The sequence below is a fragment of the Vanessa cardui genome, chromosome 20, assembly GCF_905220365.1.
Source record: "Vanessa cardui chromosome 20, ilVanCard2.1, whole genome shotgun sequence".
Classification (NCBI taxonomy): domain Eukaryota; kingdom Metazoa; phylum Arthropoda; class Insecta; order Lepidoptera; family Nymphalidae; genus Vanessa; species Vanessa cardui.
The window spans coordinates 8,492,442-8,507,108 of record NC_061142.1 but is presented as its reverse complement, the minus strand read 5'-3'; the positions used below and the strand labels follow the sequence as shown (position 1 = coordinate 8,507,108).

At 33.7% G+C, this 14,667-nt stretch overlaps 2 protein-coding genes across 2 annotated transcripts in view; one reads left to right on the top strand and one right to left on the bottom strand.

The window, feature by feature from the left end:
• The first annotated feature begins 2,908 nt into the window (after window positions 1-2,908).
• Window positions 2,909-5,286, top strand: LOC124538470 (kelch-like protein 40b). Its single transcript, XM_047115544.1, has 4 exons — window positions 2,909-3,141; window positions 3,219-4,231; window positions 4,579-4,925; window positions 5,013-5,286. The coding sequence occupies exons 1-4, from the start codon at window positions 3,004-3,006 to the stop codon at window positions 5,252-5,254; spliced, it is 1,740 nt and encodes a 579-aa protein (XP_046971500.1). The 5' UTR covers window positions 2,909-3,003; the 3' UTR covers window positions 5,255-5,286.
• A 2,097-nt stretch (window positions 5,287-7,383) lies between these two features.
• The window catches only part of LOC124538226 (unc-112-related protein), a 30,929-nt gene continuing 23,645 nt past the window's right edge, over window positions 7,384-14,667 (bottom strand). Inside the window, exons 5-11 of the mRNA XM_047115209.1 lie at window positions 14,411-14,624; window positions 14,113-14,312; window positions 12,205-12,343; window positions 11,343-11,441; window positions 10,616-10,840; window positions 9,559-9,795; window positions 7,384-8,825 (exon numbers count right to left, since the gene is read on the bottom strand). Of these exons, the coding sequence (XP_046971165.1) occupies window positions 8,625-8,825; window positions 9,559-9,795; window positions 10,616-10,840; window positions 11,343-11,441; window positions 12,205-12,343; window positions 14,113-14,312; window positions 14,411-14,624 (1,315 nt within the window). The 3' untranslated portion in view covers window positions 7,384-8,624. The remainder of the gene's footprint in view (window positions 8,826-9,558; window positions 9,796-10,615; window positions 10,841-11,342; window positions 11,442-12,204; window positions 12,344-14,112; window positions 14,313-14,410; window positions 14,625-14,667) is intronic.

Here is a 14,667-nt window from a genome sequence, read left to right as displayed (position 1 = left end):
TAATTTGCCTCTAAATACTTTTTGGCATTCTCGCATCTCATTCCAAACTCTACCCGACTCCGGTTTATGACTTGACAACCAAATTTGATACTTATGCCTAGCCTCCCGGTGCGCCCTCTGAACATGCCTGTTCCACCCAATTATTCGCCCGCTCTTTTCAACCTTTTCAACAGCTGATCTAACCTGCTCACCACTTTCAGTAGCAGCTTCAGTCAAGATACGCACAATGTTGTTATATAGTACATTAAGCTCCTTTTTGTGATTTTGATCGTTACATCTTTTATCTGCACACTGATCGAAAGACTCAAGAAGAAGAAGAAAATGTTTAAATTTGATATTACAAATGGTTTGATATTGGTCAATCTGTGTTTTGGATCGATGTCCACACTTCACGTTACTACATACATTCACTTCTTTTATTACCTTAGGAGCAATAATATTTAAGTTACATTCGATCACAAGCGGCATGTGATCAGACCAATACACATCCTGACCTACGCTAATATTTACTACAGTGTTCCAAGCTGAGCGTGTAACCAAACAGTGATCCAGCCACCTACTGCTATTATAATGTCACTTATAAATGTAACAGTATTCGATTCAGTTCCCAGTAACTCCGCGTCAGCACACAACCAAACATGGTCCGTACAAAAATTACATAGCTCTTTCCAAAACGGTCGGCCTGGATGAGCATTAAAGTCGCCTAGTATATATACAGCCTCTGAGTTGTTATTTTCCACGATAGCACTTATTTCACTTAAGCAAGTTGTAAATTCGACAAGGTTTTCGGTCGTATCAGTTGGCATATAAACATTTATTAAAATTATTGTTCGATTACAGCTAAGAGTTGCTTTTATAGCCATTAAACGCACACTGTTACAGCTTAACACTGAAACCGATTTAAATAATCTTTTTCGCCATAGTAGTGCTATGCCCCCATAAGGCCTTCCTGTTAGAATTCCCGTTGTGGTATCTATAGAAGACTTACCTGCGTACTCAAAATATTTATGGATCATACTTAGCCAGGGTATGTCATCAGGTAAAAGCCATGACTCCTGAAGTGCTATCACATCCATTTGCATACATAATTTCCTTACACATTCTACCGACCGTTTTATATTTTTAACATTGAAAGTAACAAATTTAGACTTATAATTTACATCACTATTTTCTTTTAACAAATCCATACTAAATTATTAAAAAAAAAATTAGAGTATCTGTTTGTAATATTAAAAAAGCCCTTTTTTAATCAATGCATATGTATTTATACACGGTACATATATCAAAATAACATTTTTTACAATTTTGTCTGTGTGCCTGTTTTTCAATTTATTCCGGCTAATCTCTGGAACGGCTGGACCGATTTGGACGGAACTTTTAGTTGCAGATGACTGATATGATAAGGTGTAACTTACTCTACAATTTTTTTTGTTAAAATCAAATGCGTACAGCTATTACTATTTAGAAAAAAGTACATGATTTGATGTGAAAAATATTTTATTTCAATAAAACTTTTTATGTTTCTATTTTTAGAGACGAAAAAATCTAAATTTGGTCTTAATTTCTCCGCTTCGTATTCACAAGGTAAAGCTATGACCAGTGATCAAGCCTAGACCACCACATACGATACTTTATACATACCGAAAATGTTGTAGGTGAATTGATATTCAGCCACAAGATTTTGAGTTGGCCTTGGTAGGGCAATCCAATTTTTATAATACAAAAGTAAGTAAGCGGGCAAACAAATACAAAATATATATAAAAAGGGCCACTGTAAGGTTTATATTTGATATAATTATGTTTTTAAACAATAATAGGGAAGATGCAATAGTTTTATTTTTGTGTTTATTTTAAAGAACTCCACATAGGATAGAGGATATTAAAAATCTAAAACAATGTAATTCACTGCAAAAAATGCGGTTTCAAAATGTCAATTTAAATTTTCGCGCGAAAACGGTTCTGTATTTCGTATGACGTCACTGCTGTCTGTCACTAGCCCACTGATCGTACTTGTTGTCAGAGGCTTTCATACTTATGTATTTTTTCTCGACCCTTGAGATACTTTTGTTGTAAAAATTTAAAACGGACTATCGATACTTCAACAAAGTTTTCAAATAAGTGGTTTTTGACTGGATCTTCTGACACAACTAAGATAAAAGTGGTTTCAAGGTGATAAGACGAATCTGGAGTCTGCTTCCATCCAAATTCCATTTTAATTCGTAAAATGAAATTCCTCCTTCAGACAAAAACACAGTGTTTTCTAATTTTTAATATACTTGTGGTCTATCCTATATGGAGTTCTTTAAATGCAACACAAAAATAAAAATATCGCATCTTCCCTATTGTTTGAATAGTCAAATCAAATATATATCCGTTTTATAATCAATCAAACAATTATCCGTACCTAATCAATACAAAACAATTAAAAAGTGAGATAAATTCAGTCCCGAAACCTGATACTTATGTAGCATAACTTAAGTTATTAAGAATGTTGCTATTATAAAGCTTCTTCAATATTTTTTATTGAAAGAAATTTAAAAATAACAATCAAACCTGATGCATAAAGCACTAAAACAAGACATTTACAAATCACAAATCGCTTCGACACACATGGAATTGTCTTAAATAGGCCTGGGATAACATTTTAATCATCTATAAATATATTAGGCTTAACTATGTAGATGTCGGTGGTGTAATCACAAAACATCAAATATTATTGTACCGTATTATTTTAATGAAATGCATAATATTTTTATTTAATCAATTCCATTTATTTCAGTTTAAAATACTATTAAACTAGTTAAAAAAACTTTTTGAAATGGGGTTTGATATATCATATGAGTATTGATGTAGGGTTGATGAACGATAGTATATTGTCATATGGTTTTGACATAACATCATCACTTTTTCCAGCATCAAACTTCAAACTAAAAACAATTAAAGTGCCAAAAATACGAAATATCTTTTCGTTATAGCTATACTGTATATATAAATTATATAAATATGGATGAAATTACTTTACAAATACGTGATAAAGTATTCCAAGTAAAAAAAGATGTTTTGTGTGAACATAGCGACTATTTTCGCGCAATGTTTAGCGGAAATTATGTAGAAAATGAACAAAAACAAATATGTATCGATGTATGTAATTATTAGTTATAAATAAAATATTAAAACAATACTAATATGGTCAGTAATTATATATATTTTAATTCCAGATGTTAGATCCCAACACAATGAGTATCATACTTCACTACATGCAAATTGGTTTAATAGATCTTTCTGTATATCCTTTATCGACAATTAAAGACATCACAATTGCAGCCAACTTTTTACAAATAACAGAGTTAATAAAACAAATTGAATACACTTTAGACATTGGAACATGTGAATCCAATTGGATGGAGACAATGGATATCGCTGAAATATCCTGTTTTCCAAAATTAGAAAAGTATTGTGTGGCTTTTGGATTATTTTCCTTTAAGTCCATGAAGCCAGAGTATGTTCCTAATATTCACAAACTCGCTTGGTATTTATCCCATCCTTATTTAGACACACAGAGTGAATTAGAAGTTTTTAACTTTGGCCTTGAATGGATATTCCACACTGAAACTGGAGCCGATGCGCTCCTTGTTATTATTGGTTGTTTAGACATGAAAAAAGTTACGACTGAAGACTTGGAGGAAATAAAGAAATGCATGAAAGGATTTGAAAACAGTTTAGCAGCTAAAGTAATTGACCTACTTTATGAATTGTCTGTTAATCAACATGATTTATCAGAAACAATTTTAAATAAGCAGAAAGATGAATTATGTGAAAAGTTCACACAGAGAGTTTGGACTGAAACTTTAGACATTGTAAAGGAGAGTAAGACTCGATGTTTGCAGTACACACCAGTCATACCTTTATGGCTTCTTAAAGATGGTAAACCAGAATTGCTACCACACTCTATGTACACTTATTATCAAGGCAGGGGTTTCGAACAATGGTTGGAAGTTGCTGACAAAAATTTATGGGGCTGGAGTGTTGTAGCCTGGGGCTTAACAAAACTTGTAATAGTATGTGGTGAGCATGGCAGAGGCACGGGTATGTTTATGAGAGACATTAAGGTTTACGACACACTCAGGAAAGAGTGGACCAGGCATGGTGTTATTCTACCACAGAGAAGACATGCGGGCCTGGCAGTTATTGGAGATTCACTTTACATTGCTGGAGGTGTGGGTGGGTTTAGGTTAGTACTTAACAAAAAAATGTATTTCTGTGTTATTTAATTATATGCAGCCTTCAAAATTTGCAAGAAGGCAGCAAAACTAAACCTTTAAACAGTGCATAAAAGTAATTGTACATAATTGTTTCATACAAGATATTTGACACCTTTGTTACTGACTGTCAAGTTTTAAATAATCTATAAATTTCTTTATAAATATCTGCAATATTCATTAACTGTAATGGTTATACCTAGGTGTAGTTTAGCCAGCCCCATTTAAGTCTGTAAATCACAAAAGGTTAAAGGGGTAAAATTATTAATTCCTGTAGGATTATAAAATCATGTTACAGCTTTTTTTTCTTTAATTTCAGGGTAGTACTAGATACAGCCATTGTATATGATTTAAAACAAAGATCATTTAGAAAAATTGCACATATGCCAGATGCTTTACAAAATCCTGCATTGTGTTCACATAACAACAAAGTATACGCTGCAGGACAGAAAAGTATATATTGTCACGAAGATTCGGGCACCTCAGACCAATGGAAGAAAGTCGTAGACACAGAAATGAGAATGAGTTGCATCAGATCTTGTAAAGAATACATTTATTGTATACAAGGTTATTTCAGTAACCTATACAGGTTTATGCCTGGTGTTGATAAGAATTTACAATTGATTACCTATTTTTCTAGTCTACCAGCAACCATATGCAATTTAGGTAACAATAATTAGCGGAATAATGTACCATTTACTACTTTTTTTGTTACTGACAAAATTTTAACTGAAATAATTAATTTTCTTTCAGGTGAGACACTTTATATATTTACATGGACTATTTGCGGACAATGTGACGTGTTAACAGTAGAAGAATACAAAGGAAAGCATACAGTCGAAAAACCTAAGGTTTTGTTCACACAATCTGACAATTGTATGAGGGTTAATGATGTAGCGGGATCTTGTTCATTAGTTATGACAGCTCCACCGTTGTATAAAGAGCTATCCAAATATCATAAGCGATACTTAGCAAGGTATCCTGATCCAGTATGAATATAATGTGTACATAAATGGGTTTTCTTTCATTTTATAGTCATATTGGTAATAATACCTTTACGTTTTTAAAGAAAATTATCAATGTATGGAAATGCTAGTTAACAGCGACTACAAAACTACAACAACTACCGCGAATATGGGAGAAAATTGATACGCTATGTCCTCTTCCCTCCCTTTATGTCCCTGACAATATTTATGAAAAATTTCGTGATAATCTGTTGAATAATTAAGATGTGAAAGCGTTACGAACTTACTTTCTCATTTATAATATTAGCTAAATATACATATAATATACAAAATAGTATACTTTAAATGTAAAATTACTAAACCTAGAGTAAAAAATTGTGCAGTACACTAACATTATGACTTGTGTACCAAAATCGAAAAACATAATTCTTATATATGTGACATTGACAACTGTTGAATGAATGACTTCTAGTGATGTAAGGTTGATCGTTTCCAAATTTTCGAAAAAAATACGCGGATGAAATCCGCTGTATTGTGGAGTGCAAAATAATACCATATTTTAATTGTAAGAGAATTTTATTTCATTTAAATTATCTTTTAATGTAACAGATTACAATAATCTATCTTTTTATAGAATGGACACTATTTGATTGAATGATTTATTCACTCATGACGACTCCATGTTAACTTATCGGTATGCATTAACAAATAAATATAATATAATTTGTATCTTTTTTTGCTCGCTTTAAACATATAAACAAATAATAATATTTTACGCACACTAAGACATATTTTGTGTAAGGACAAGCGTTAGTTACACCTACTAATGCTCAAGGATAATTTAGCCTGGAGATTGGAGGCATTCGTATTCTACAATTATATGAAAGATGTCGTCCTTAATTAAAAAAAAATTAATAACATAGTAATGTTTATATTATAATTAAGTACAACCGTTGTTTTAATAATAAGGGATACATAAAAATATATGATCAAAGTTTTTAAATGTATTTTATTGACATGCTCGACATATTATTTTACTTTTATTTATCAATAGAAACATTATACTTATAATATAATTGGAGTATATGTTTCAGTATATCGGCTTTTTACTAAATGCATATGTATATTAACGGTACCTACTTATACCAAAATAACAATTTTTCCAAATTTTGTTTATCTATTTGTTCAGGCTAATCTCTGGAAGGGTTGGACCGATTTTGAAGGGACTTCCACTAACAGATAGCTTATGTAAAATTGAATAACTTAGTCTATGTTTATATAAAATAATAATTTGATATAAAATAATAATTAAATATAATATAAAAATAGCGTGATAACGCTACAATGTATAATATATGATATGTCCACTCCATCAATTCGCCGTCACGGCAATTTTACTTAGGGCTAGTACAGCTTCATACTTCTGTCTGACGGCATCACACGAGTAATGCTCTTTCCAACCATTATCGTCTTTCATACACCCATCCAACGTTTCTTCGGTCGTCCCTCTAAATCTATCCACGTCCATTTCCAAGACCTTATTCATATAATATCTTTTGAACCTTTGATTATGAAGTATTTTTAATATCTTTTGAACCTTTGATTATATTTATTCTTTGATTATGAAGCCTACATGGCTTAAGGCTAAAAATGTTCACAACCTTGATGTAAATAAAGCTACTATCATGTCATTTGAACAGAATCTTTATTATAGTTCATCATTATAGAGGTTGTTATTGAAGTATGATCCCATTAGATTCAATATTATTTTTGTAACTATACAAAGACAAAATGATGGCTTATAAGCCAAGGTTAGATGTAAATTCATATCTCATAAACATCGACTCAAGGACTAGAAATATACACACGAAGTAAAGTCCTAAACTCCAATTTGACTGCAAATAAATATGTTCGGATAAATTGGACTCTGGACTTGCAGGGGCGTAAGGCAGACAACTTCCTACTCCTGATGTTAAAATCCCTTTAAATAAAGTTCCACGGAGTTAATGTGCAAGAGAGAAATTGCCTTAAAAATAAAGACTGTACAACTTTACACATTATTTTTTTTTCACCATAGACAAAATCACTTAACATACATCAGTTAATATTCAAGTCTGTCTATTGAACCGTAGCGAGTAACAGGGACAATAAAAAAAAGCCTTGTTATTAATTTACATTTATTTTGACATTCATTTACAAACATTTTAATTTGTATTAAATCTTGTACGTACATTTGTACAATAATTTGTATAATATGTTGTAATATTGTTAATATTCACCATGCATTATCTCTACTTGATAAGCATTTCATGCCTTTTCAATGAGACTAGTAGTCAACAATAATATATCTTTGCATTTCATAGGTACATCTTCAAGCGATCATTATATAATTGTCATCTATATACGTTACACTGGAGTAAACCTAGTTTAATGTTATTTACAATGAATAAAATCATAAACTTAATCAGCGAAAGCATTTATTAATCTCTTATGAACATTAAGGCCACTCGTATTTATTTAATTCTATTTATTTATCATAAAGCACCATATTGTAGTCATGAACATTAAATTTGTTGGATATCGTGTGATGGCACTTGCTTATTGATTTTTAAACCTATGAGAAGTGGCAGCTTAGCTAAAATAAACTTTATCATCTAGAAAATAAAAGCTCATATCCAATGAAGATACTTAAAATTATTTTAATTGACATTAAAAATATTGTATAGTAAATTAAAGTGATGTAGAAAATCGAAGCTATATATTAGATCTGCGTCCAGTATATTTGGCAATGTAACAATATTGAAATGGAAGCACTACTACATTAGAATCTAGTTATTGAAAGTCTAAAGATAAAACCTTTTTATTCATTAAATCGATATAAAAAATAACTTTATTCATGCATAGACCTCTTTTGAGACAACCTTCATATATGTGTTATTTATAATTCTAGTAAAATTGTGCTGAAGTTTAGTTTTTAACATCAAAATACTTAAATAGTGGTAAACTTGTCCAAAATACTATTACAAATCTATGACTTGGTACTAAAAGGGCCAATGTACTTTTTTTTTAATAAAACGTTAAGAATACAACATTTGACAAATCATTTAAATAATTAAAAAAATATTTCAGCCACAGTGACATAAGCTTATTATTAACTAATACCGTCAAAATTACACAAAAAGTCATATGTTATACAAAAAAAACCAACACCTGTTTATTTTTATTCTGATTTCCAGAAGTAAAGGTTATTCATATAGGCCCTTTTAGCACCAGGCTACAGAAAAATGGATGTCAAGACATTCAAGGCACGCATACAAGGCTGTATTTCCCGAAAAAAATATAATCTTTACAGATAATGTTACCTGTTAATAAATTAATAATCATCATATTCAATAAAACCTTACGTCCAACCACCGGTCAATTTGTGGAATAGTTCTTCATCAAGCGTCTGGTTTGCATCCTTCGAACGCATTGAGAGGAATATGTATCCCCCGATGAATTCATGGACCACTTTGCAATCAGCTGATTGAACCGAGAAGATAATGTTGCCTTCCTCGAATTGTACCATCATGTGTTTTATTTCCCAGTTCACGTTCCAAGCCTGAAATAAGTAAAAGAACAAGAAGAACAACAGCCTGTAAATTCCCACTGTTGGGCTAAAGGCCTCCTCTCCCTTTGAGGAGAAGGTTTGGAACATATTCCACCACGCTGTTCCAACGCGGGTTGGTGGAATACACATGTGGCACAATTTCTATGAATTTTGTCACATGCAGGTTTCCTCACGATGTTTTCCTTCACCGCTGAGCACGAGATGAATTATAAAGACAAATTAAGCACATGAATCAGCGGTGCTTGCCTGGGTTTGAACCCGCAATCATCGGTTAATATGCACGCGTTCTAACCACTCACCGGCCATCTCGTACTCAAGAAATAAGTACATACATATTTTATACATAAACCACCTATTTTTATCATTGATATCTGTTTGAAGTTGGTACTGTTTGTCCTACCATGTGTTATATAAGAGATGTATAATGTATTGTATCTGTATTGTTGTAACTTGCCAATAGATGGCACTTAAGAACAATTATTTTCATATTGTTCAACTGATCACTATAGCAGCAATACTTGAATGATTTTTAAATCGCACAGATTCGAATCTGAGCAAATCTGGCTGAATTTTCTGAGCGCATTTATTATATTAAATCGCTGTTTAGGACAAAATTTGTGAAATATTCTAGACTTGTCTGAATGAGGGCAGTATGCGCAGTGGGGAAATCTTTGCCCAAAAGTAGAAGACTTTTTTTTTATTACTGAATGTTTTTGATACTAACCTTCATGGTACTGAAACGCCATGTTTTGATATGGTCGCCGGTGTTAGGGTCAAGTCGCATGATGCGGTTGTTAGCGATGCTGATGATTTCGTCCTTGCGGTGACCCATGAAACGCACTACGAATAACGTCTGGCCGTAGTCGGGAAGATTCTGCCAGGTCTTGATATATTGCAGCTTCGCTTCCAACAGCGGTAGATCCTTTACATTCGCGTGGCTCTCCAAAACACGTTGGGTGAACTGGGAAACAGAAGTAATAGATATTAATGTGAAATTCTTAATTGGATTACTTATTTTGAAAGGTGGGCTTATAATTCCTTGTAAAAACAATAGCCTGTTAATTTGTCACTGCTGGGTTAAAGCCTACTCTCTCTGTGAGAAGTTTTGGAACATATTCCACCACGGGTTGGTGAAATACACATATAGGTTTTTTATCGATGTTTTCCTTCACCGCCGAGCACGAGATGAATTATAAACCCAAATTAAGCACATGAATATTCAGTGATGCTTACCTGGGTTTGAACCCGAAATCATTGGTTAAGATATAACATATAATATGAGACAACATCACATACATTACTCTGATCCCAATGTAAGTAGCTGAAGCACTTGTGTTATGGAAATCAGAAGTAACGACGGTACCACAAATTCCAGAAAACTAATGGTAATCTACATCGACTCGGCCGGGAATCGAACCCGGGACCTCAGAGTGGCGTACCCATGAAAACCGTTGTACACACCACTCGACCACAGAGGTCGAGTGGTGTGTACAAGATACACGCGTTCTAATCACTGGCCCATCTCCGTCTTACACCCAAGAACAATATTTTTGGAACAACATTTGGAAATACATGTTATGAGAATAAAATAGTAATAAGTATTGAGTATAATTCGTCGTCTATTTGATATTGGATCAATCTTAACAGTTCAAGTTATAAAGAAAAGTAGATTAATTACCTTGCTCTTTAGCTGGGAATAAAATAGTAATAAGTCGTGATGTGTATAATTGGTCGTGTATTGAATATTGTATCAATCCCAACAGTTGAAGTAGATTAATTACCTTGCTCTTCAGCTTCTTGAGGAATCTTGGTGCCAGGTAGTTTTCTGGCTGCAAGTGATCGAGGTGGGGCAAGCTGTGCTGGTTCAGCGCGGCAGCCGGCTGGGGCCGCTGCAGGGCGAGGAGCGTCTTGACCGCCGCCGCCTCGCTGCTGAAGGCCGAGTCCGCCAGCGAGCGCCCTCGGGAGCCCAGCCGACAGGCCGCCACCCACTCGGCGTATTGGTCCTCCTAGAGCCAATAATATATTTATTATTAACTGATAACATTTATTACATATAAATGTATAAATAATTAAGCACAAACTGACTAAAGTTTATTTTTTTACATGGTTTAATCAATTGTCAATCAATGGGATCAAAATCGAAATCTACTTTATTAAGGCAAGCTTTCATAAGCACTTTTGAATTGACATTACACACAACTGTTCTAAACTTTTAGCTACCATCATAACATGTAGATTCTACCAAGATCCGGAAAGAACACAACTTTACTAAACTTACATCCAACACCATAGCATGTAAATTCAATAAAGAAGAACTGGAAAGAAACTTATTTCAAATGTTGAAACATAAACACATGTAGTCATCAACCACATTTTAATAAAGGTATCAGTTTAACTCAACTCGTATTCTTGACCCGAGTTGTCTGTTTATCTTTTTCTTGCAGTATAGAAATATAAAATAAGAAACACTCTTTGCAATTAAATTAAAAATGTTCAAAGTCAACTTACATTCTCACATTTCAGCCACATTTCATGCATCGTGTCTTCGGCGGGTACTTCCAACTTGATGCCATATCGACCGGAAGCTGGATGTGCATCCGGTGTTACCTGTAATCAAAATACAATAATTGATAATGATATGGTAATTTGGACTTATTTGTAAAACTTTGAATTTAATAATTTATTGACTTTAATATATTAACAACTCCATAGACTGTAGAGCTGTATGAATTTTTAACCTCGCCTTAGATATTTAATAATCTTGGGAACTAAGTTATCATCTCTTGTGTCTTATAGGGGCTCACTCACTCATGGAACCATAATTAAAAAATAAAAAGTATTACTGCTTGTCGGTACTAGCGTACAAGTATAAATAGCATTATTCCCAAGGTTGGCTGAATTTTCTGGCATTGGCTATGTAGGGAATGATTAATATTTCTAACAGCGCCAATGTCTATTGCTGGTGGTGGTGGTGGTGACCACTTACCATCTGGTGGCTCACATGCTCGTCCGCTAACAAATACAACAACAAAAACAGCCTATAATTTTTCCTCTGCTGGGTTAAGGGGCTAAGGCCTCCCCTCCCTTTGAGGAGAAGGTTGGGAACATATTCCAACACGCCGTTCCAATGCGGGTTGATGGAATACACAAGTGGCAGAAATTGTATGAAAATAGACACATTCAGATTTCCTCACGATGTTTTCCTTCATCGCTGAACACGAGATGAATTATAAACACAAATTAAGCACATGGATATTAGTGGTGCGTACCTGGTTTTGAACCCGCAATTATCAGTTAAAATGCACGCGCTCTAATCACTGGGCCATATCGGCTCGCTAACCAATAGCATAGAAATAATTGTCGACAGTACCTCAGCGCCGCGGAGCTCGACGGCGTAGGAGGGCGTGTCCCCGCGCGCGGCGGCGTCACGCGACGCGTGTATGCGCAACACGCCGTCACGACACGACACCCAGCCGCGCTTGTACGCCCGCAGCGTGAAGCGCTGGCGTCTGGATGACATTTGACGTACAGTAAATATAGATAACATATTTTTTTTAATATTAGAATTAGTAGGCTGTATGGCGCAATACCTTTGCCATTAAAAAAAAGGTAAGCGGTAATGTCACTTCCTAGTTTGGTCATTTTGTGATACCGAAGGCGTAAATGGTAACTAATTTTTATGAAATTTAACGGAATCAAAACTGACTTCTATAATTGGCCCTTCATCAATGCATTTGTCCCCACATATAAGGCCTCCACTACACGTTCTAATGTGTTGACATAGGCTATTTCATAAGAATGTATGACAAAACTATATTTCAAAATGTTTGTCATATTTAATTTACTTCAAATATTGATGAATATTACTTAATTTTATATCTCTTTTATACAAATAAATTTAGACGTTATAACATGATTGCGAAACATACATACATACTAATTGACATTAAGATGATCAACCACTAAGGCCGAATATACACTGATCAAACTTCTTTTCATTTAGCATACAGATCCCTCCCTACTACTACTACGACTACCCTCCACTTATCCTTATTATATTTCTTAATATACAATATTACATAACATAAGAACACTATAAAAATCACATAAATATTTACAATTATTATCAACAACAGAAATGCAGTGTCATATTATTTAAGTAATAAATCAGGGCATGATCAGGTCATAAAATTAATCCACAATGTATTATAGTATATAAGTTATATAGATATAACTTTAAAGTTAAATAACAAATAAAAATATTAAAAAAATATGTTACATATTAATTACTTAAAGTTCAACAAATACAAAAAAAATATATAAAGTATTATTATACCATAGACAATGGCAAGAATAGAGACAAGTCAACTTTGACCTTGAATTTGAACATGACATAATTGGTCAATGTCTAGAATAATATATGGTAGTCATTATGGATTCAGTATCAGAACTTTGGAAGTAAAAACAAATAGTATACAAGTTAAGTATAATAGGGTTATATATATAAAGATATTTGTTAATCAAGCACTGTTTGTAGCTCAATATAAACATAATGGAACAAACAGTATGGCATATGTAAATCTGCAGTTTATTTATCATTAATCATTCTGTCATTGAGATACATGCTCATTAAGGGGTCGATTGGGGTAAAAAACTAGTCTTACGAGATCATACAGTTATCGCCGTGACACTTCCTTTGCACGCCGCCGTACGGAAATAGATAAAATAAAATAATTAAACAAAATAATACATAATATCTAATTACATAAATACTCATTTCATCATTTAAAAAATACATAACTCTACGATCGTTTTAAAATAAAATATCAAGGGTCTGTCCCTGTTTTTGGAAGATAGTCCATTAGTCTCAAAGTAAAAAGTAATGAACAATAACGCAATGTAAAGTAAAAGTAAAGTATCCCGTTAATGTCCCACTGCTTAGCAGACACCACATTTCTTCAAAATAAGGTAAAACCTTATACAACCGTGCAGATAATGGACACTTGAGGATTGACTATAACCCCATGCATGAGAGGAATTTTGGTATCTTTATTTTTCCAGTATCATTCTTGTGATATTTGGTAAGTACCTGAAGATTGAATCTAATAGCAAATCCAAGCTCCAGATATTATTTCAAAGTTCAATTAATAAAATCTACGGTTTTTTTGGTATTTGGATTGACTTTTGGTCTTATATAATTATTATATTTGAATCTTATGTATACTTTCTTTAAGGAATACTGATAATAAGTAAATATCTGTAGCTCATGAATGCTCACCCTCGGTACTTCAAGTATCCAGCAAGTTCGGGCACATGCGTGATATCTGGTCGAGCTGGTGGCCCGCCTTCCAGTTGAACTTGCAGTTCACTTAGCGCAGCATCAATTTCGTCTTCCGGAGCCGCTGATGCTCCAGTGCCCTGGGATCCATCATTCGCATCCACGCCCCCACCAGCTAGCGTTTGTAATTCAATTTGGAGCTGGAATAATACAAACATTTAATGAGTCTTATACCAAGTGAAACAGAAGCAAATATTCTTTAAGAAATTCATATGTTCAACATGATTAGACATTTTACCTGAAGTGCAGCGAAAAGTAACATCTCTTCCTCCGTGCAATGGACTTCCTGATTGAGAATTTGCCAACGAGCCTGCTGGTAAAGCTGGTTTAGTCTGGATGCATCCTGAGCCCTTGGAGTAAGATCGAAGAACGAATAGAACTTGAAACGAAGTTGTAGGGTGTCCCATTCCCGTACATATTGCTCCATGATGGACAATGAAGAATCTAACCAGCTGGAAAAGAAAGAAAGTATGGAGGAAAAAGTTAATATCGTGA